This window comes from Loxodonta africana, chromosome 4 (genome assembly GCF_030014295.1).
Source record: "Loxodonta africana isolate mLoxAfr1 chromosome 4, mLoxAfr1.hap2, whole genome shotgun sequence".
NCBI classification, from domain to species: Eukaryota; Metazoa; Chordata; class Mammalia; order Proboscidea; family Elephantidae; genus Loxodonta; species Loxodonta africana.
The window spans coordinates 159,883,042-159,906,749 of record NC_087345.1 but is presented as its reverse complement, the minus strand read 5'-3'; the positions used below and the strand labels follow the sequence as shown (position 1 = coordinate 159,906,749).

Here is a 23,708-nt window from a genome sequence, read left to right as displayed (position 1 = left end):
TTTTCTTTCAAGATGCAAGTGTGTATTCATCATTACTTATTCAAGTTTAAGGAGGTATGCATTATACCTACTAAAGTTTAGTCCATTACTCAGGCAACAGTGATTATTATATTTGTGTATCAAATTTATTAATTTCTTTCCCCACTGATTTCAACAATCCTCCCTAGTATAAAAATGTTCATAAAATTTTTTTTGAAAGCACATTGGTTTGAGAAACATAAATAAATTTCTCAGGAAACCTAAACGTCTTACTCAGAGCAGATTCCATAAACCAAAATGACCTGTCAAAAGACAGACACATTAAGGCATAGTCTGCTCATTTATGAGAACTATATTTCTGGTATAATATGACAAAAGACACTTATATATCCACTAAAATATGGCAAATGCTTGGCCCAGATTAATTCTTCGCAGATAAAGTCACTTTATATAGTTTGAGGACGTACCTTCATTTTTGATATGAAAAAACCTAGAAATACTGTAATATTCTTAGCACAAATGTAAGGTATCATTAAAAAAACCGTATTCCCCTGATATTTTATTTAAATCTGCTTTTTAATGGAATGGAGTGCATATAGCTCTGAGGGAAAAATAATTCATTCAAAATCCCCAGCACTTGGCATTTAAATAATTGCACATGTTCTTTGTTCAATTATCCACTCAACATATATTTATTAAGTGCCTGTTCTGTGTTGGGAAATCACAAATGAATAAGACGCTATAGCTGCCTCAAGAAATTCAGTCTTTAGTTGAGGAGATGAATTGACATACAGAAATGGTAGTGTAACATCTATGCGTGTATGTAGGGGATTGGGGCATGAGGGGATTATCTCTAAGGGAAGTCATCCCAGAAGAGATACTTTGACTCAGTTGGAAATGATAAAAAGGAGTGGGGCAGGCAAAAAAACGTCATGGAATGTGACTTTAGGCAGAGGGAGCAAGGTTTGGAAAAATACCCAAGAATGAGAGGATACTGTTGTTGAATTCACAAGCAGTTCATTTTGTCAGAGTTTGAGAATGCTTGGTGTAGCTGTGAAGAAGGCAGTAGGATAGTTATGCAAGAGCAGGATCATGATGAACTCATTTCATGATAAGAAATTTGAGGCAAATACGCTTTTGATGAAATTAAGCAAAGTAGATGTCTGTCCACCACATTTGTATTTCAGAAAATATAATCTAGTGGCAGTATAGACAGTAGAGTGCAATAGATTGAACCTGGAAGCACTATTAAAAATTAAGAGGAAAAAAAAAGAGCATGACCTTAAATCAGAGTGAGATAAATAATTAAGATAAACAAGAGAAGACATTTAGAGTAATATAAGAACATGCTTTAATAGGATTTTTTCCCAAATGGACGAGGAAAAGAAATGAGTGCGGAAAAAGAAGAAGGATTTAAGGATGAATTCTAGGCTTTTGATTGAGACCAAACAGGTACCAAAAACTAAAGTGGGGAACAGATTTTGGAAGAAAATTAGATTTTACTTTTAAACGTGTCGATTTTGAGTTTCTGTAGCAAATATGTTTGCTCACTCCAGTCATAAACCTGTTCTTGCCTGACTCTAAAAGTTAAATAATATTTTAGCATTTCTAGCAGCCAAGGTTATCCACGTGACAATGACAGGGTCAAAAACATTTCCCCTTTCCATTTCTACCTTCTTTCTGCCCTGAATTTAAAATGTACAGAGCTTCAACAGCCATGTTATTACCATGAGGTAAGAATTATGAGGCAAATACCAAGAAAAGCCCTAAGTCCTTGACCTTAACAGTGCTGGAGTTGCTGAATCTATGCCATAACGGTTTATCTCATCTATTTTTTTTTAAGTCACTTAAGTAAAGTTTTCTATGTTCTTACAATCTAATGCATTTCTAACCCCCCTCTCCAATGGAATAGGATTGTCTGGTGGACATGTCCAGGAGATAGCTGGGTTAATTCTGCCTACATGTCTCTGAGGCCCATCCCACAACTCAACTACCATCAGGGGTGCATGAGACTGAAACCACTGATTCTAGACTGCTAAGATCCTACCCCTGGCAGTCATTGCCAAGTACAATAGTCAACATGATAGAGGTTTTGTGGTTCCCAGTATTAGGCACATTCTAAAACATGGATTAGTCTGGCTTCACAAAAATTTATCTGAGGAGAGGAAGGATTATCTGAGAACCTTATGTAAAATACAGGCCCCATCTAGCTGGTCTAAAGTGAGACCCAAAATCACTCCCCATATGATTCCAATGATTCACTAGGTTTAGTCTGTCATGAGAGTACTACTTGACTGCCAGCTCTATTTGAAAACTTAATGGGGCTTAACTTCACCATCTCTTACATTCCTTTCATTTACAAAAAGCAATCTAATCCAAGTGTCAACTCTACCCCACAAGGATTTATCCTCATGCTGCTACTTTTTCCTCCCAAAAGTTTAAAATATATTGCCAACTTTCATTCTATCAGGAAATAAAACAAGCACCCTGTACCCTCAGACTTTTCAAAGAATATACCATCATGCGACATTTCCTAAAACCTGGCTTTCTTCATAAGGACACTACTCCCTCTGCTGCTTTCCCAAGGGATGGCATCCCATTCCAATGTCCCATAAAACATAAGGCCTAAAATTTGTTCATGTGTCATGACTCAAAATGAGAAGAAACAGCTGCAAACATCCATTAATAATAGAAACCTAGAATGTATGAAGTACGAATCTAGGAAAATTGGAAATCGTCAAAAATGAAATGGAACACATAAACATGGATATCCTAGGCATTAGTGAGCTGAAATGGACTGGTATTGAACATTTTAAATCAATCATATGGTCTGTTATGCTGGGAACGACAAATTGAAGGGGAATGGCACTGCATTCATCATCAAAAAGGACATTTCAAGATCTATCCTGCAGTACAATGCTGTTGGTGATAGGATAATATCCACATGCCTACAAGGAAGACCAGTTAATATGACTATTAGTCAAATTTACACACCAAACACTAAGCTAAAGATGAAGAAATTGAAGATTTTTACCAGCTCCTGCAGTCTGAAATTGATCAAACATGCAATCAAGATGCATGGATAATTACTGGCAACTGGAATGCTAAAGTTGAAAACAAAGTAGGAGGATCGGTAATTGGAAAACATGGCCTAGGCGATAGAAACGACATCAGAGATCTCATGATAGAATTTTGCAAGACCAACAGCTTTGGTTCATGATATCTTGGTTCATGATATCCAATTTATAGTCCTCCTCATAGTGGTCATCTATGCAGATCTACTTTCTATATTCACTGAAAATGTCTTGCTTTCAAAGCCTTCTCTAGCCCCAAGTCGTGTAATACTGTGTAAATTTAATACTCATATGAATAAAAAAAACAAAAAAACAAAAAAAAAATTGCTTTTGACTTCTACAATGATTTAATATAGAGCTGTTTTAAGTGCTTACTATAAAATCTGGCATTTGTTTTCTGAATATTTATCATAACCCATCTACATTGGCTTTTGTCCCAGTATATGAATCATGTGTAATTAGGAAATAGATTTGGTTCCCAGGGCTAAAGATAGAAAGTTCAGGTCTGAAATGATAGCAGAGTCCTGTTACAAGCAATCTCAGCTCCCTAGTACCACCTAAGCATGCTCCTATGTCAATTTGTGGTGAATATAAAGTTTCAATGGCAGAAGCCAAGCTCTAACTTCCTTACAACGCTGAAAGTCCAGCCAATAGCTGATTTCACTGCCTTATTCTCCTTTGAGGACAATTAGCCAAAATGACCAATGAATAAGTCTTGATAGGGATCATTTTGTTTGGCAGACCTCAAGTTCACAGAAAAAAATTGAGCTACATAAAGATACTGCTAGAGCCATCAGAGTCAGGAATTAGATTTCTCATTCAAAACTGAGTATAAGCTGGCTGTGCTCTGGACCTCAGAAAACCATGCAGGGTAACAAAAAAGAGTTAGTAGAGGCTCAAGTAGAAGAGCAGTCAGCAGCTGAGCTAAGTATGTATTCTCTATTGCTACATTACATCCTTTCTGATAAATCTAATAAATGTTACCTTCTTTTAGTGAAAAAGAGCCCTGGCAGTGCAGTGGTTAAGAGTTTGGCTGCTAACCAAAAGGTTGGCAGTTCAAATCTACCAGGTGCTCCTTGGAAGCTCTATGGGGCAGTTCTACTCTGTCCCATAGGGTCATTAAGAGTAGAATTGACTTGACAGCAATGGTTTTTTTTTTTTTCTTTTCTTTTTAGTGAAAAAGGCATTGAGGTTGATACTTCTGCATTTGGAAAAGGCAACTTAAAGGAACTGGAACAAGATCGAGGAGTTGAGATGGTTACCATACTTCTGAATGAAGATCTCTCTAAAAGCTCCCATCAAACTTACTACAGAGCAGATCCACATGACTAACCCACAGGCCCCTCAAAGTCAATATATCAAAAAAAAAAAAGGCAAACGTGTATGCTGTCCTCATATTCCCATACCCACTTAATGGCAGCACTATCTACTCTGTCACTCAAGCTTGGAAGAAATCCTCAACACTGCATTCTTCCATGCTCTCTGTCTTAGTTAGCTAGTGATGCTATAATAGAAATATCACAAGTGGATGGCTTTAACAAACAGAAATTTATTCTCTCACATTCTAGAAGGTTAGAAGTCCAAATTCAGGGCACTGGCTCCCATGGAAGGCTGTCTCTCTCTGTCAGTTCTGGAGGAAGGTCCTTGTCATCAATCTTTCTCTGGTCTAGGAGCTTCTCAATGCAGGGACCCCAGGTCCAAAGGACACGCTCTGCTCTCAGTGCTTCTTTCTTGGTGGCACGAGGTCCCTCTCCTCTCTGCTCAGCTTTTTCTTGAGATTGACTCAAGACACAACCTAATCCTGTAGATTGTGTCCTGCCTCATTAACATAACTACCTCTAATCCTGCCTCATTGATATCATTAAAAACCCAGTGCCCTTGAGTCAATTCCAACTCATAGCGACCCTACAGGCCAGAATAGAGCTGCCCCATAGAGTTTCCAAGGAGCGCCTGGCAGATTTGAACTGCCGACCCTTTGGTTAGAAGATGTAGCTCTTAACCACTACACCACAAGGGTTTCCCCATTAACATCATAGAGGTTAGAATTTACAACACATAGGATAATCACATCAGATCACAAAATGGTGGACAATCACACAATACTGTGAACCATGGCCGAGCCAAGCTGACACATTTTTGGGGAACACAATTCGATCCATAACACTCTCATATTAGTATTTCTAACCTTCCCTGTTATCTCCATTTCTACAACAATTTATAATGATTTTTCCAACTCCCAGTCCTCCACAAAACTGCCCAACCACGTTATACCATTGTTTAAAGCCCTTTCAAGAATCCCAAGCTCTTTACCATGGCATACAAGCCTGTCCAGGTTCTAATCTAAATTTACAGATATATTTTCTGTCCATTCTCTTCACAGATTACATTTTTAACCACTTTACTGAGGTGTAATGGACGTATAATAAACCGTACATATTTAAGGTGTACAATTAGATAAGTTTTAAATATGTATATACCTGTAAAACCATCACCACTATCAAAATCATGAACACGTACATCATCCCCAAAAGTTTCCTCATACCCCTTTGCACTTCCTCCCTTTTTCTCTTTCTCTCTTTTCCCCATTTCCAGGAAAACAGCAATCTGCTTTCTGTCACTATAGATTTTATACATGGAATCATAGAATATGATCTCTTCTGGTCTGACTTTCACTCAGCATAATTATTTTGAGATTCATCCATGTGGTAGCACATATCAAAAGTGTATTCCTTTTTATCAGTAAGTGGTATTCCATTGTATAGATATACCAGAGGCTGTCCTTTTACCAGTTGATGGACATTTGGGTTGTTTCCAGTTTTTGGCTATTGCAAATAAGCTTCTGTGAATGTTCCTGTACAAGTCTTTATATATGCACATGCATTCATTTATCTTGGGTAGATATTAGGAGTGGAATAGCTGGATATATAGTAGGCATGTGTTTGACATTTTACATAAGTGTCAAGCTGTTTTCCAAAGTGGTTGTGCCGTTTTACATTCTACCAACAGTGTAAGCAACATCATGATAAACAGAAAAGATTGAAGTTGCCAAAGACTTCATTTTACTTGGATCCATAATCAAGGCTCACGGAAGTAGCAGCCAAGAAATTAAACGACGTATTGCATTGGGCAAATGTGCTGCAAAAGACCACTTTAAGTTGTTAAAAAGCAAAGATGTTACTTTGGAGACAAAGGTATGACTGACCCAAGTCATGGTATTTTCTATGACCTCATATGCACACGAAAGCTGGATGATGAATAAGGAAGACAGAAGAAGAATCGACGCCTTTGAATTACGGTGTTGGCAAAGAATACGGAATAAACTGTGAAGTACCAGAAGAATGAACAAATCTATCTTAGAAGAAATACAGTCAGAATGCTCCTCAGAAGCAAGGATGGGAAGTCTTTAGGATTCTGCCTGGGTTCCCCTTTTCTGTATCACAGTCTAGAAATTCTCTCAAGGCAGTAATCATAGCAATATCACTTTGTTTGTTTCCCTCTCTCTGAGATCAATATCTTTGGTGCCTGATGCTAAGCGAATTAGAAATCAGTATTTCAAATATTTTGTCCATATTTGTTTACTTTGGGGAGGGGGTAGGAATTTGTTCCCTGTTACTCCATCTTACCTGGAAGCAGAACCTCCATATAGTACATTTTAATATAAATGCATTGCTGTTGAGTCGATTCTGGCTTACAGCAACCTTACAGGACCGAGTAGAACTGCCCCACAGGGATTCTAAGGTTGTAAATCTTTATGGAAGCAGACTGATGCATCTTTTTCCTATGAAGCAGCTGGTAGGTTCAAACCACCAATCTTCTGTTAGCAGCTGAGCCCTTAACTACTGCGCCACAGGGGCTCCCTATTTTAATATAATACCGCATATACCACATTTTTATTTCTACCTACTTTGGTCAAGATTTCTCTCTCCTGGAGATGCCTTCTTCTATCTTCTTTAGCCCAGCTTTACCCTGTGCTTCATTTGTGTCTGATCCTTCAGGCACCCCTCTATGTTCCCATATTATTCTATTCACATTCTGACTACAACACTTACTGTATTAATATAGAAATTATCTCTTCGGTTGTCTATCTCAGGATCTTTGTAATCCTAATGCTATTCCTGGCACATAATAGCATTTTAATTAGTTTTTGCTAAGTTAAATTAAGAAGACTGATATGGATAAGAAAGATAGATGAAGGAGTTATCAGTGCTGGTGCCCGAATTCATGGCCAGGATGAGCCATCTCAGGAGAGTATACAGAATGAGTGGAAAAGAGATCCATGTTCTGAATTCCAAGTAATACCAATATTTAAGTGATAGGTGGGAGAATAGAAGCTGGGAAATAACTAGAGAGGTAGGAATAAAACCATGAAAATACTCATGTCAAAATCTAGAGAAGAAGAGTATCTCTGTTCAAGCCCTCTCCTGGCCAAGTAAGGGCTTGGAACTGTCATCCAGGCTGCAGTTTCTGACCACCAGTGCTCAAAATATGGCCAGCCAGATGTTGAGATGTGAAGGTATGAGGAATAGTAAGGTAGAGCTGTACTGTCCAACATGACAGCCACTAAACACATGTGACTACTGAGCATTTAAAATATAGTATGAATGAAGATGTGCTGGAAGTAAAAAATGAAACATGATATCAAAGAATTGGTACCAAAAAATGCAAACTATCTTCTTCATAGTGTTTTTATATTATTTATTGAAACAATAATATTTTGAATATTGGCTTATTTAGAGTATATAATTAAAATTCATTTAACCTATTTCTTTTTACTTGTTCAACGTAGCAAGAAGAAGGTTTAAAATGACTTTGACTTATGTGGCTTGTATTATAGTTCCACTTGACATCACTGGTCAAGGGTCTCATGAAGGTGACCTTAGGAAGCTGATAGCTAAAATGAGAAAGAGGAGGTTCTATTTTTTTTTTTTTCTTTTTTTGAATCTGTACAAGCTTCAGTTTGCTGGTATGCTGAAGGGAAAGTGCTAGTAGAGAGAAAAGTTGAAGATACAGGGAAGAGATAGGTTCACTGTTGAAGAGAGATTCCTGAGTAAGAGACAGTGAATAGAAAACACCACAGGGAGGTTGTCATGGGACAGAGGGATGCATAGAATTTCATTAGATATTTTTTATATCTAAAGTATAAAATATCAAAAGAAAACTGTGGTTTTTGTTTCAGGCAGCAAAAGAAAAAAAAAAAATTACACTCCAAAACTACTACTGTTCTTCTTTGCAAGGCCATGGCTCAAGTTTTTCTCTACATTTTACAGACATCACTACATGATCAATAATGTTGATCAAAATTATTAATACTAGAAAGCAATGCACTAAGCCAGGAAGAGTTGTGGGGGTAAAAAGAGATAAACAAAACGTCCATCATTTTAATTATATGTGTATATGTATACAGATATATGTAGACAGAGATTAGTATTTAACCCTTAGATATGGAATTATTAGCCCTGAATAATGTTTTATCCTTGTCAAAATATGTTTTCTGTGGTTTAGTGAAGGGAGAAAATAATGTTGCTTCGGTTTTCTTCCATGATCTCTTCTGAGCTGTATGACGAAATTCCTCAAAAAGAGGGTGTTATCTTTCAAGTCTTCAGTTTAGTAAAAATAATTAGTAGATCATTTATAGACTCTGATGCTACTTTCAATTATTCACTACCAGGAGTGTTTGACGAACCATCCTTACTAGAGGCACTGACATAAATATACAGAGTGGGAAAGCCCAATTCTGAATGACTTTACACATCAGCAACACTACAGAGCGATTCAGTCATTTCCTACAGCACCCATCACAGTGGAGAGGGAACTCAAAACTCTGTGAGAAAAGGTGAGGAGGAAGGGGATCAGTTGTTGGACCAGAAAAACTGGTTGTTAATTTAATTTTTCTTTGACGGAGCTGATTAATCACTTAATTCATAATGACTGTGTTTGTGGAGTTCAATTACTTCTAGAAAATGGGGGTGTGGAGAGTGTTACAATCTGTTTCCTTAAAGTTTTCCAATGCTCCATGTCCATTTCAATTCATAATATAGTGATTTCTTACCTAATATATACTGAACACTGATAATACAAAGATGGAAGAGACTTTTACAGGTTTGAGTGTTGGAAGGGGCTGTCCCCAGTTTCTACCTACCCAACCTTGGTCTGGGTGACAAGATATACGTACCTGTAAGCTACTATTCTACCCAGCAGGATTGCTGCTTAAAACCCAGGCACACAGGTTTACACTCTGCAATTGAGGAGCCCTTCTGGGTGAGATAGCAGCTTGTCAGCACGGCACAAGAGTTTACGAACAGCAAAATCCGCCCTGGGAAGGTGGTTGTGTTCATCAAGCCCACCTGCCCCTACTGCAGAAAGACCCAAGAGATCCTCTCTGAATTGCCTTTCAAAAAAGGGCTCCTGGAATTTGTTGATATCACAGCCACCAGTGACACCAGCGCAATACAAGATTACCTCCAACAGCTCACAGGAACAAGAACAGTGCCTTGAGATTTTATGGGTAAAGATTGTATCGGTGGATGCTCTGATCTGATAGCTTTGGAAGAGAGTGGAGAGTTGTTGAAGCAGCTAGCAGATATGGGGGTTCTAGAATAATTACAGAGCCCCAGGCTGATGTCCCCTTGGGAGCTGGATGGCATCGCAAATGATGACAGAATTTCCTGGTGGATGGATCTGGGACTGTTCTTTCCTGGCTACAGAAACTGTTTACTCAAAAACAAAAAAAAAAAAAAGGGGGGGGGGGAGGGTAGAGGGAGGAAGAGAATGATATTTGGCAAAAACTGCTTTTTTCTTTTGGATAATTTATTAAAAAGTGGACCAACTTGCCCCAGAAAACAGGGCCAAGAAGGTTAATATACAGTCTTGGGTTTCCTCTGGGTTTGCCTTTTGGGTTCCAAAAGACAAGATCGAGTTCTGGCTTAGGATTCACTCACTGACCGAAAGGTATTCTCCCTTTTTGGTATGTTTTTCCTACGAAGTGTCTTCATGTGCCAGCACTCCTCTACCTCTAAAACCAGTGTTTTTAATCATGTTTATCCCTGGCCCCCCAGGATGAGTCTATACTTGGTCTTCTGTGACTGCCCATCAGCTGAAATTATTTCTCTGATCTTGACCTGATGGAGTTTGTACTATGAAATCAATAAGCATTTTGAATGTACTTTTTCAAACTAAATGCATCTCCCCCTTGCCATCTCTACCTCTTCTCACCTTGAGATTTAGGCTCTGAACCAATGTTCTCAGCATTGACGACTCACAGATGTCACAGAAAGTGTTCCACAATTCTGTGCAGTGTTTGAGGACCCAATGTGGGAAACTTGACATGAAAAGTTAAGCACTTTTGGTCTCCACTTGGTGCCACAAGGTCAGAGACACAGATGTAGGTACTGTGATCATGTGGCAACATTCTTATATAAGATGGTTGTCCAGGTAATCCTGAACAAGTGTCTATTAATTTGAATTAATATCAGCAAAACTAAAAAATTATATAAGACTTGCAGCTCCCTCCCCTAAAAAAAGTCTGTGGAAAAAGTCAAGGAGCCAAATTTGAGAAATACTGTCTTAAACGATTCTCAATCTTTCTTGCCTTTTTTTTTTGACACTTGAAAAGCTTAATTCCTTACTATGAAGTATAATTTTTCTGTTCTAAAATTACAGAGTTAACTTCCTTCTGTGGTCTCTAGTGCAAATCGTTGAGTTCTTTTCTAATAAAGAATTATGCATAAGTGATGGAAAAAAAAAAAAAAACCCAGGCACAGCAACTCTTTATCAAGATGAGATGGTCTACTCTTAGGTGGAACAACCCATCTCTTCTGGTCTTGAGATATTTACAGTATTATTTCATACCACAATTAACATATCTTAGTGCCAAATTAGAACTTGGAAGCTCTGTAGAAAATAGCTGTCTTTACTTTGCTATATTATTCCATAATATAACAAAAATTTAAAAGGAAAAAAATCCAAATGTCTGATTCTTGCTTGATCATTAGACTAAATTAGATATTTCATTCTAACTAAATTATAATTTTGACACTGAACTTTTCTATTGATAACAATGTGAATGAGGAATTAAATACTACTCAGTCAATATAATCAAGGAACCAATATAGATAATTTTTTAGATCTGATATATGTGGCTTATCTATCTAGCTGTTTCAGCCTCAGTAGATAATAACCAGTATCTCTCTCCATTTTTTATCTCTCAGTGAAGTTATGAGACTGACTAATTAATTCTCCAGGAAGACATATTCAAGTCTATAAAGGCCAGTTTTCTCCCAGCCTCCTAAAATGCACAGAGCTCTTTTGGTAAGATTTAATCAGCCAGTGTAAATGCTACTATACAGTCTCAATTCCGAGATTAAATGATTCCATTGAACTCTTATTAGAGTCAGAGAAAAATAGCCAATTTTCACTTCCAGCATAGATCCAGTCACTATTAAACAATGGTTTAAAATAATGGAAAATAACCCACACTAAAACATCACACAAAAATAAAGAGCAGATAACAGTCATTACAATCTTTAAATTGTACTAGATTTATTATACATAGTAAGGATCAAAATGCAAGAAGTTCTTACTGTTGGCAGGAAGGCAACCTGGACTGAAAGATATATCATCAATAGCTATGACTTCATTCTGCTCGTGAGCTGAAATCATTTGACCGTGAATAACAATCTGTGTAAGAAAAACAACACAAAACAGGGAATGTCATTGTCTCACGGTCTTGCAGAAGAGGGCTCACAGATAAGAAACTTGTCACTTTTTGGAAGCACTGGGTGGACCATGCCAATTCCAAATGGAAAGAGATTAAAGCAAACATTCTCAAGGGCAAAAAAATACATGGTTATCCCTGTATCTCAGATGCATGGCACAAGTTATATGTTTGTGAAATTAAGAAATATTCACCTTGTTTCTCTCCCACGACCATCATGTTTGTTTAGTTCATCTTTATCCTGAGTTCTTAGTATGTTGCAATTATGATCCATTTCCATCTCTGGTTCTCTAAATTTTATTCACAGTCTTGCCTTGGATGTCCTATGATATCCGATTGCACATTTTCTGACATTACTCAAACTTCAGCTTGACACTTGACTGGAAATGATAGTTCAGTGACTTATTGTTAAAATGACTGAATGTTTTAGTGTGACGGGGACCCAGCCTAAGTCTGCACCAAGAGGAAATACTCTGGTATGATTACTCTAAGAAACTGAGAAGCTACTGTCCAATTTCCTAAATCAATACAAAATTGGTATGTTGGTAAGAAGTGTTATCCTGCCCTCACTAACAAACACGGATGATGTGTGAGGCTTGAAACATGGCAATGTGACCTTGTGTGTATCGTTCAGCCTTGTTTGTAATATAAACACTTCATTATTTCAAAAAGTTCACACTGCCTTTTAGCTTAGCAATTGGCCTGGATGCAGTAAACCACAGCAGATTGTTTTGCCGTGCCGTATTCTCTTTTGTTCCTGTACAACATGCGAGACTAATTTATTTCTTTTCAAACCAGGTGCTACCACTCCAGGAAAAATCCAGCAAGACTCATGCACAACCTATGAATGCGTTGCCCTAGGAAAGTCATATTTTCTTCACATAAAAGAGAAAAACTGTGTGACTATTTAGAAAGCAGTACTATGTCTACAAAGGTCTGCCAAAGGCTATTGTGTAGGGATAGTTTTATATGAGGACAGTACAGCATAGGGATTAAAAATGTATATTTGGAGACTACCTGGATTCAGATCCCAGCTTCACCACTTAATAGCAACAGGGCCTTGGAAATGTTACTTAACATTTCTACACCTTAGAGTCTTTTTACCTTTAGTTTTCTTTTTATAAAATGGTAATGATAAAATTAATAAACTATATGATAAGGTCTGTGCAAGGATAAATGGGTTACTACATGTAAAACAGTATCCAGCTCATAGTAAGCATTGGATAAATGTTCCCCCCCAAGTCGGATAAATGTTAGCTATTATTATAATAACTCAGAGTTATTAAAATATTATAAATAGTTATTATACAAAGAGTGTGTTTGTAGATAAAAAATCAGTTCTCTGCAGATTAAAATTTTATTCTTCTTGAAAGCTTTTTCTCATGGATACATTCCCTAGTTCTTGCCGAGGTAAGTATAGTTCTGTAGTAACAATATTTAAAAACTGAAGTCGAAATAAGTGTTAATTACATTACCAGCCTCTTCTATTTCCCTCCACACTCTGTCCTCCAAAATCTCATTCATCCTGAGGACTTCAGTGGTCATCCAGGTTAATGAATCACAATTTTAAATCATGAATGTTCACCTCTCTCCTGTGCTCTCCTCCCATATCTCTACAGCCTGCTGGACATTTTCACTCACAGGACAAAAAGTCACTTCTAACTCATCATATGCTGTTTGTTCTTTCCTGTCGAACTGGCCCTCTTGCCTGACTCTCTTTTTCTAGTACCAGAAGATTTCCAATCTGCAATGCTAAAAATCCTAAGTCGCCTTTGGAATCACTTTTTCTTTTAGCGTCATGTCCATTCAGACAAGACCTATTAACCTCTCTCTTTTTTTTTTTTTCCATTCCTATTTCCATGCTTATATTCTCACACCCGATCTATTGAAGTAGCCTTTACATCTCCTTCCTGCCTTCAAGCTCTCCTTGTTAGTTTGCAATAGGTATTACACAAAAATTTGATTCAATTAAATTATATGTTAACTTGTTATGCCCAAAGAAATGTTATTATGAAAAGTTATAAATGAACGCCACTTGAGCTCTTTGGTCCAACAAGAAGGAAATTTTTTTCTTAGGGAAATTCATGGAAAGGTCTATGTGGCTACAAAAGTCAAGTCCCCTCAGGGATAAGTAGATAGTCTAATTAAAAATATTTAAACAAAAATATTTCATTTTCTATATAATAAACACCCAGGAATTTTGGTTAGAAATCTGAAAAAAGGGAAGGGTTGAATTAGCTGAAGAAAATGGAATCCCGGGATGATGGTAAAACTTCAGGTGCTGTGGAGGGCCACTGCAGGAAGCTGTATTGGCATATGTATGGGTGTGCCTAAGAAAAGTGGTGACAGCATTCCTTATTTTCTTCAAAACTTTGGAAAATGCATTTTGCAGACCGCCACCTCATTTTGATAGTGTTGTGGGGTGCATAGCAAAAAAGTAGACCACAAGGCAGAAAATAGAGTTGAAACTAGGAGTTTGGCAACATCATAGGAGTCAGGCATGGTCCGCATTGACCCGGCAGTAAACATGAGACAAATCCACCTGACCCTAAATATTCTAAGAGAAAATGGCCTCTGAATGGAGCCAAGGGGTCAGTGCTCAAGCTCCATGATTTAAATCTTAGAGGAATTTGTGACTGCAGGTGGCTGAGCAACATAAAACTCTTATAGCTATATTTATTGTGTTAAAACAAAAAAGTTGCCATCAACTGGACTCCAATTCGTGGTGGATCTATGTGTGTCAGGGTAGAACTGCATTCTATAGAGTTTTCAATGGCTGATTTTTTGAAGAAGAATACCAGGCTTTCTTCCAAAGTACCTCTTGGTGAACTTGAACCTCAAAACTTTTGATTAGCATGTCAACCCTTTGTACCACCCAAGCAGCACCTTAGTGTACTAAAGTTGTCATCATTGGTAGTATACGTTCGTTATTATCCCCCAAGCAAACATCTTGAAACACAAAAAGATGACAGTGATTCTTTCCCCACCATGTTGTCAATAGTAAACATTCTTCAATTAAAAGGTAAAAATACCTGAAACTATGATTTTGAAAAGAGTCAGGGTAAAATTTTTTAAATTAAGATAACATACAGTTTTATGAATAACTTGTCCTTTGTCCTTATAAAGTCTATTCTTTCTGAATAAGAGGCTGCTGGGAACCCTCTGGCATTTCTAAATGGCATATTAAAGAAATTACAAATAGATAATACCGTATTAAAAATGCATCACTATCTTTTCAAAATTCAGGCACCAACTGCTCAGTTTAACAATGAAAACATTCAACTTGATAGCCATAATTAGTGATGTATTAAGTAAAATAGAATTCATTCCTTCCTACCCATATTAAAATCCATAAAACTAATGTATGAGTACCCTTCCAGAGAAAAATAGGTGGGTGGTTTCACTTAAATCTGGGACTAATTTTCGGGTATATGTTTATCCTGCTTTATTCTTTGCCTCCTTGAATTCTTTAGGGCAAGAGTAAAATTGTTTATGCCTGTAATTTTGAAAAATGTGATTGCAGTTAGTCAGCATCACGCAAAGCCTAACGCTGTTCTCTCATCCAGCAAAGCAGACAAAAGAGGATTTAATGAGCCCATGCAACAAATCAGACCAAATGAGGAGGCTGTTTTATTCCTCTCCCATGTCGTATATATCCTAGTAACTTTTTTAATTTGATAAAAAGAAAATATTATTGTGGCTCAGTGATTAAGTGCTCAAGGTCTGAAACCAAACTACCGTAGGTTCTAAGCTGGTATGTGACTTAGACAGATAATTCAGCTCTCTAAAGCTCATGCACCTCACTGAACAAGGCAGTCAATTATAATTCTGCCCGAGAGAATTGTCTTGAGGAATCAACAATGTATAAAAAGGATTGAACATAGCACCTTGCACATAGTAAGTGTTCAATAAATACTAGTGGTTATTCCTCCGTAATGTTTTCAGAAACTTTCTGAAACACGGTCATCTTGTTAACTTTAAATGGTTAATCACCGTTCCTTGTTACATAGCTGTATTCCTTTAGAAATTAACATGCTTCGTTTTTATTAGCAGATGGACCTGGTACTTTGCAGATGAAGGTAATAAAGCCCCAAGGTGAGAGCCAGGTCCAAAAGCTTTCTTAAAAGCTCCTGCAAAGCCAGGGTCCAGCTGGGACCAAAATCTCATCTTTGGATATTTCTAAAGGAAACATGAATCGCTTTAAACCACTGGAAGTCAGCATGGAGGGGAAATCACAGAAAAGGAATAATCCTTAGAGGCTTGTAAACTGATGAGGCCGCAGATATTGTCTGAAGACACTGATTACAAAATTCCCTCAAAGAAGCCTCTCACAAAGCTTTTCAGGAACGAGATAGTAGATGGCAGCAGGCCGTATTTCAAGCACAGCACGTCCCTACAGCCCAGAATCTGGCCACTGGCTGACAGGACAGAACTAAAACGTACCTACAATCTTAAAGACTGGTGTAGCCGAAGCATTCCAAGACAGTCATAACCAAAAGCCAGTGCCGTCGAGTCGATTCCTACTCATAGTGACATAGGTTCTCCTAATTTTTACAAAGCCTTTGGGGTTTAGCACTGTTTTTATATCAGCAATGAAATATTTTGGGAAACAAATTAATATACCGCACATGCCGCTGCTAGGGTTGAACCCACTGCTGCATTTTAAAACACTCAAGTGAATAACCTTGCTGCCTCAGCTACATCTGAAGTGCCCTGGAGATGGTATGTTCTGAAGTTTGAAGTCTTCTATTTAGCTGCTGTACATATTTAATCATCAGCCTCTATGATGTGCCATTTGGGAATGGGCACCTGAGGAAAACCAAGAAGTGATTTTAAAAGGATTAACCGACAGGATTCAACAGGTTGCAACTCTGCCCGACATTCAACTCTCTGTTGTGCTACTGGTAGAGACCTTGACCTGAAGATATGGACAGTTACATTAAAAAAGATGCAAAGCTTGATAAAGATAGTTTAAAGACTCTTTTGCCACTGGTTCTATTTTAAAGTTTAATGATATCTATAGATAACAACATAGTACGGACAAAGAAAAGATTTCCATCTCAGTCAATAAAATATACGCAAGGATGGAGAGAAAAGGGATTTCAGAAGCTCATCCCTCAGAATCTCATCAATGGGACTCAATTCCTTCAAAAGGAATCCTGGCTCTGTTTTGTTGCTTTTATTGTTGTTGATAAAACAAACAGGGAGACACACAGGACCAAGAGGAGAAATCTAAGAGATAAGCTAGAAACTCCTCTCGCATTTAATAACACCTGAACATCCATAGCAGATTAGCTGCACTGTTGCTGCTCTCGGGTACTCATTCTGCATACCTCTCCCCAGCAAAGCCACAGACTCCTTCAGGGCCCAGAAACAAAGAGTATCTCCTTCCCCAACCTGTCAAAAATATTCTCTGACTATGGCCCTGAGGGAAACCGTGGTGGTGTAGTGGTTAAAAATTCGGCTGCTATCCAAAAGGTTGGTAGTTCGAATCTACCAGGCTCTCCTTGGAAACCCTGTGGGGGCAGTTCTACTTTGTCCTTTAGGGTCCCTGTGAGTCAGAATCGACTCGACGGCAGTGAGTTTGGTTTTTTTTTTTTTTGGTTTATGGGCCTGTGAACATTCTCTGCATTGTGCCTTAAAAAGAAAAAAAAAAAAGTGCCGTTAAGTCGATTCCAACTCGTAACAACCCTAGAGGACAGAGTAGAACAGCCCTATTGGGTTTTCCAGGAGCAGCTGGTGGATTTGAACTGCCAACCTTTTGGTTAACAGCTGTAGCTCTTAACCACCATACCACCAGGGCTCCCAAGTGCTCCAAATAAGTCTTTATTAAATAAATGAATCAATCATTCATAGAAAGACATGAATAGCCTGCTAAGACTTTAACAGTCTTAAGCCTGATAGTTTAATATGTCTCCTGATCCTGATATCAATAGAGCATGAAACCTCAAACTACAGAGTTGGGTTCCAACTATAGAATTTCTCTTAAATCCTAGCAGCTAAGTATCACTAAACCACCTGCTAATGGAATTTCTTTACCCTTCTTTGGGTCCCCAATTAGCTTACCAAAGGCTGGAAATTTCAAGTTATAGTCAACTTATGGCATATCAGTTAAGAAAATGTGTCATTCCTGTATCTTGTAATTCAACTTTTATAACAGAGTTCCTGCTCATTCTTCTATCCTTTTCCTCTTGGGTAGTCAAAATAACTGAAGCTAAAATTCAATCCAATTCAATGCCTATAAATAAGCAAGTGCCAAATTCATCACATATCAGGTGATTTTCTACTCCATATCAAATACATAAAATTTATTATATCGTTCTTCTAATAGATGATTAAAGAAAACTACTTAGGCTAAACTGGCCAACAGACTAGTCTCAGGAAATAAATTCATTAAGGATAAAATGCTTTAAGATCTTGTTTTTAACTGCAGAATTTTGCCTGGCTGTCCCAAATGTTAAAATAGGCAATAATTATCTAAGAACTCTCGTAATAATCGTTAGATGATAATATCTACCATGCTTAAGTTTTATTAGGCTGCATAAATAACTTTGTCTTTTATAGGCTTGCACTGGTTTTAATTCTCCAAATTATTTTGGAAACTAAAGGTTGTTTTGAATAGTTTGGATTTAGCTGTGGAATAAACATGACAATTATTCTACTTCACTAGCATCTAAAATCAGTAATTAAATCAAACAGCCTCTTTTCTCATTTCCCAACACTACTCTCGTCTCTAAAAAGCATAAGAAAAGTCTGAAAGAAAAATGATTCTTCAGAAAAAGAAATAAAAAGGAAGAGGATGATGAAACAGTGAAAAACAGGGAGGAAAATGGAGGGGTTCAAGAAATTAAGGAGACAATTAGAAAGTCAGATCATACTGCTCAGTTAAGTAGGACATTATAAGCACAGTGGCATTACATATTATTCATCTTTGAATTCTCCTGGGGGCAAAGACAATGATAAGGGCCTTGCCCACTGACACCCAATAACCTACTGTGATGCAATTAATTACTTTCGTGTGTGGCCTTTCTAGCTAAGGTCTTGTAACTCCCACCGGGGTGACTGTGCGATAGTGTAACTGTGGCTGACCAAGAGGATTGGTCATGTTTGCCTTAAAAGAGAGAGAATTCCAGAGCAGGGAGGAAGAGCCCACCACCACCAAGGAAGGAGAGACCAGCAGCAGAGACTGGCAGCAGCAGATGACACAATGGGCTTTCTGGCCCAAGGAGAGAGAAAGCTGAGTGCCTTTAGACAGAAACTGAGGGCCAGTGAGAGGCATGCCTGCGAGCACAACTGAGAAGAGGCCATCCTGATGGAAGAACTGTATCCTAAGCGTTTTTGATCCTGAATTGTAACTGTTACTTCCCTAATAAACCCCGTAACAGTGAGGGTGGTCTGAGTTCTGTGTGGCTATTGCAATGAATATCAAACCCAGCAGAGAAGTAGAGAGTGCTGCAGAAGGGATAGTTAGTGTCAGAACTGGTAGAGATGGCAGAGAGAGGAGGCATATCTGACCTCCACCTCATAGAAATCATCCTTGGGCTGTTGATTTTAGTTCTCCTTCACCTTGTGGGGTTGGAGGAGGTCAGACATCCCCCCATGCTGTTTTTACACCCACATAGAGTAAATGTTGAATTATCACATGTTATAAGAACATCAGGAAACCCTGGTGGCGTAGTGGTTAAGAACTACAGCTGCTAACCAAAGGGTCGGCAGTTCGAATCTGCCAGGCGCTCCTTGGAAACTCTATGAGGCAGTTCTACTCTGTCCTATAGGGTCACTATGAGTCGGAATCGACTCGATGGCATTGGGTTTGGGTTGGTTTTGGGGATAAGAACATGAATATATCTTAAAGTATATCAACTTTGGTTTTGATACATACAAATTCAAAATCTTTTTTTTTTAAGTGTCTTTTAGGGTGACCAACCATCCTGATTTGCTTGAGACTCTCTGGTTTAGCACTTGAAAGTCCTGCATTCTTCTAAACACCTCAATTCTCAGCTAACTGAGATGGGTGGTTACCCTATTTTTAATTCACTGCATGTTAAAAATCTGTATCTTATCAATTTTCATTCAGAGGTATAGCTAGAGAATAGAACACACTTACCTGAAATCTCTGTGAGCTATGGATTTTGATAACGTTTCTCTCCCACGCATCTTTGAGCCCAGCTGTGTTTTGCCACAAATGCTGAATAGCACTATCACAGGCAGTTTGAAGACCCACCATTAATTTTCCACTCACTTGGCTAAAGAAGTGATAAAATGTAACCTGTGAAAAAATAATTAATGTCCAAACAATTATAATAAGGAATATCCCAAATGTGAAAGATATTTTAAAAGAGTGTGCTTTTAAATACCTGACAAGCATTTTGTTTATTAGTCGGAAGGAAAATTCTGCTTCTTAAGTTTGAGGAAGTAGAATCTAATCTGGTGACCAATGAGAGGAAATGGGCTGTAAAAATAACAGTCAGTATGTTAGATTCAGCGAGATTGCTGGCAAATGTATTTAAGACATCAGGCTATTGTTCAGATCTACATCCAATTTAGGTCAATATATTTTTGCTTAAAAATGAAAAATATAGCCAACCAATTGCTTTTGCAAATGGTCTGATATTTTCAGTTCGTTATTTTCCCCAATGAAATAACTAAGTGTGATTATACTCCCTGTATCACTATTAGAGGGGCCCTGGTGAGACAATAGTTAAGTGATCAACTGTTAACAAAAAAGGTCTGCGGTTCTAACCCACCAGCTGCTCCATGGGAGAAAAGACCTGATAATCTGCTCCTGTAAAGATTATAGCCTAGGAAACCCAATGGGGCAGTTCTACCCTGTTCTATAGGGTAGTTGTGAGTTGGAATCAACTCTGTGGCACACAACAACAACATACTACTATTACAGGCTACAGTCCACAGTCCAGTTTACCACATGTAACATAATTGCAGTGATGCTGACCCGGTTTCAGTGGAGGTTCCAAAAATAAGATAGATTAAGAAAAAAGGCTTGGTGATATACTTCTGAAAATCAGCCAATGAAAACCCTATTGAGTCACGACAGTTTGGCCCATTGTGCATGGAAACACCATGATTCAGGGGCTACCTCAATGGCAGCTAACAATATAAAAAATTACAACCCTGCAAAGACAGTATCCAGAAAAACCCTCATACTGGGAACTGCCTACCAAAACAAGCACCCAATGAAGAATTCAAAAGAGATAATGGTTTCCTGTCCATTCAGAAAGAGTTGCATAAATCAGTCCCAAATATTCCCAGAATTAGGTGAAACAGCTCTGAGCCCTTCTGCTTCCCTGCTGGCAGCAGTACTGGCTATGACCCATTGGATTCTCACTGTTTAGAAGCCTTTGAAATAGATGTTGAACATTCCCTGGGATTTCTTTCATAGATTCTTCCGTTGCTTTACAAGGGTTATAGCATACAATCTGAGTACCACTGTTTTCAGCAACTCTATTTGATTTGCTTCTATACGTAAAAAGAAATGAAAGTATTTATGTTGGCGATGGTTATGATGACATGTCTACCTGAGCCTTCAGCGGCATTTTAAAGCTAGGTTGGAAATCAAATGTAACTGTCACAACATTGAGAAAATCAATAGTAAAATTATGAAATCTAAGCAACCTTTTCTTACCTCTTTCTATCCCAAAATTGCACTCTAATTAAATGGAAAACAATGACATTAATGACTGCTTAAAAATGCACTCAAATGTATAATTGAAATTACTGCAATAACAAACAATTGTTCTGAGAATGAAGTCTCTAAAATCATTATATAGACATAATTTGGATGAAGAACTGGTATCATGGTGATATCAGCGGACTATAATTAGACTATCATTAGTTTTCTCTTGCTTCATAGTCAGCAGGTAAAACACGTTAAGCAACTAAATAATCAAAGAAGCATAAGGAGCCCTATGGATATATTGCTTTAAGTTTTAAATAGTATTGTTGGCACTACAAATGGTAATAACATTCAACAAGCCTTGAATATTTTTTATAAATATTAGCTAACAAAAAGCATCCCTGATACATACAGAAAAAATTATTTTCATTCACCAAGAAAATTACTATAATTAATCATATTTATTATAAAAATTTGGTCTTAAAAATCATATTTCACACATTAAGGTATTAAATAATAAAGTAGCATTTCTAATAGTATTTTTCAATGCTTACACAAATAAACGATATTTAAATATTTAAGTAGACTGCTTTACAAGCATAAACCATGTCATTTGATATGCATTATGGCAATGTAAATTATTCTGGATTTTTTATGAAAGTTAAATAAAGATTTATCTTCAGGTTAGAGTAGAAAGTAAGTTTAAAATTCAGAAATAGCCTGAAATCCTTTGACATTTGTTTTGGTCAAGTAAGGTAATTTGGACCAAAAAAAAAAAAGTGTTCAAAATATACCTTTAAATAGCAATATCTGTTTTCTACTTTTAATTCCAACTTAGTGACAATTGCAAACATTTTTTTAATGCACATTCCATTTTACCATGCTCCTTATTGTATGAGTACAGAATTTCTTTAACTCATATGTGGAAATTTTCCTTAGAGATGAATAACACATTAAGGAAAGTTCTTTTGCTTTCCAAAGAGCTCTAGTCAGGGTGTCTGAGTATGGGAAGAAAATACAGATCTATGATTTTCTCACATGCCCATTTCCTCATCTGACACTTCTTCCTACCACTGCCTCTAACCATCGAGAAGAGAATTGATGGAGCTGATAACGAAAAATGTATCCAATATTCTCTCTTCTTACACCTGAAGCTGCCTACTAATACACATATAACACAGATGCACAGGCATGCACACACACACATCACCATTGTCTCTTATTAATCTCTACCATATTCATTTGAGTTTGTATGATTCATAAATTCTCATCCTATGACTGATTGCATCTACAAAAGCAATATATATATATTTAAGTTAATCTCGTTATAAAATGTCGATTCGAAAATGGCAAAATAAGAACACGCAGTATGCTTTTATTTATAATCTTAAATGTTAGAGGGTTTTTAGAATATATTTTTCTCAGTCACTGGGTAAGTGTTGGAGTAAAAACCCAAAATAAACCAAGTTTGTTGATAAAAAGGGAATTATATAAAAACGAAAGCAACAAAAATTGAATCAAGTTTTAAGAGCTACATCCACTAACTCTGGCAGAGAATTCCACCAACTTTGATCCTCAGAAAAGATAAGGTAGAATTTTCAATCTCCCTTTCCGTAACTACTAGCCAGCCTTGTATTTCCTCCATTTCTCAAGTTCTAGGTGGTTTATGGGCCTGAATGTGAGAAAAATAAACACAAATCCTATTGCTTGCTACAGAGTAACCAACTGGCTCAAAGGAACTCAAAAAAAAGGAGTATCTTAGCAATGATATAATATCAGTTTTAAGGACATTTCCAAAAAAATCAGACTGCAGCACTGGATACATAGGAATGGATAATCATGACAAGGTCTAAGGCCAGAAGCAAATGTTAAAATGTCAAAACTTTTGGAAAGAAAAAATGTGTTCATCCATGACAGAAATATGGCTCGGTTCAGATAACTAAGAAGAAATAATATTCTTAGATACAAATTCCTTCCAGATGGTAATTTCTATCTATTGATTAAATTCCGTTTCCCCTGAATCATAATTTTTGTCTCGAACCCACTAATTAAACTAACAAGGTCAACACAACTAAAATGTATCAGCCAAAACTTTACCTCTTAAAGGACACACTCAAATGACAATACCTCATAACTATGAGCAACTTTTAAACAAATGCTGCCAAGTCAATTAATGTCTGCTTTAGTGACAAAAGGCTAGGTGGGTCACTTTAGGAGAGCAGAAATATACAATTAATCATATGGTTGACTCCATAAATGGCCAAATAAAGACCTCCAAAATTCCCTCCTCCACAAAAAGCAATTAAAA

The 23,708-nt window shown here is 37.3% G+C and overlaps 1 protein-coding gene and 1 pseudogene across 1 annotated transcript in view; one reads left to right on the top strand and one right to left on the bottom strand.

Annotated features, from left to right (window-relative positions):
* The window catches only part of MALRD1 (MAM and LDL receptor class A domain containing 1), a 956,759-nt gene that overhangs the window by 874,656 nt on the left and 58,395 nt on the right, over window positions 1–23,708 (bottom strand). The window contains exons 3-5 of the mRNA XM_064284901.1: window positions 20,124–20,218; window positions 19,874–20,035; window positions 11,633–11,729 (exon numbers count right to left, since the gene is read on the bottom strand). Of these exons, the coding sequence (XP_064140971.1) occupies window positions 11,633–11,729; window positions 19,874–20,035; window positions 20,124–20,218 (354 nt within the window). The remainder of the gene's footprint in view (window positions 1–11,632; window positions 11,730–19,873; window positions 20,036–20,123; window positions 20,219–23,708) is intronic.
* LOC100672235 (glutaredoxin-1-like) lies at window positions 1,708–9,746 on the top strand (annotated as a pseudogene).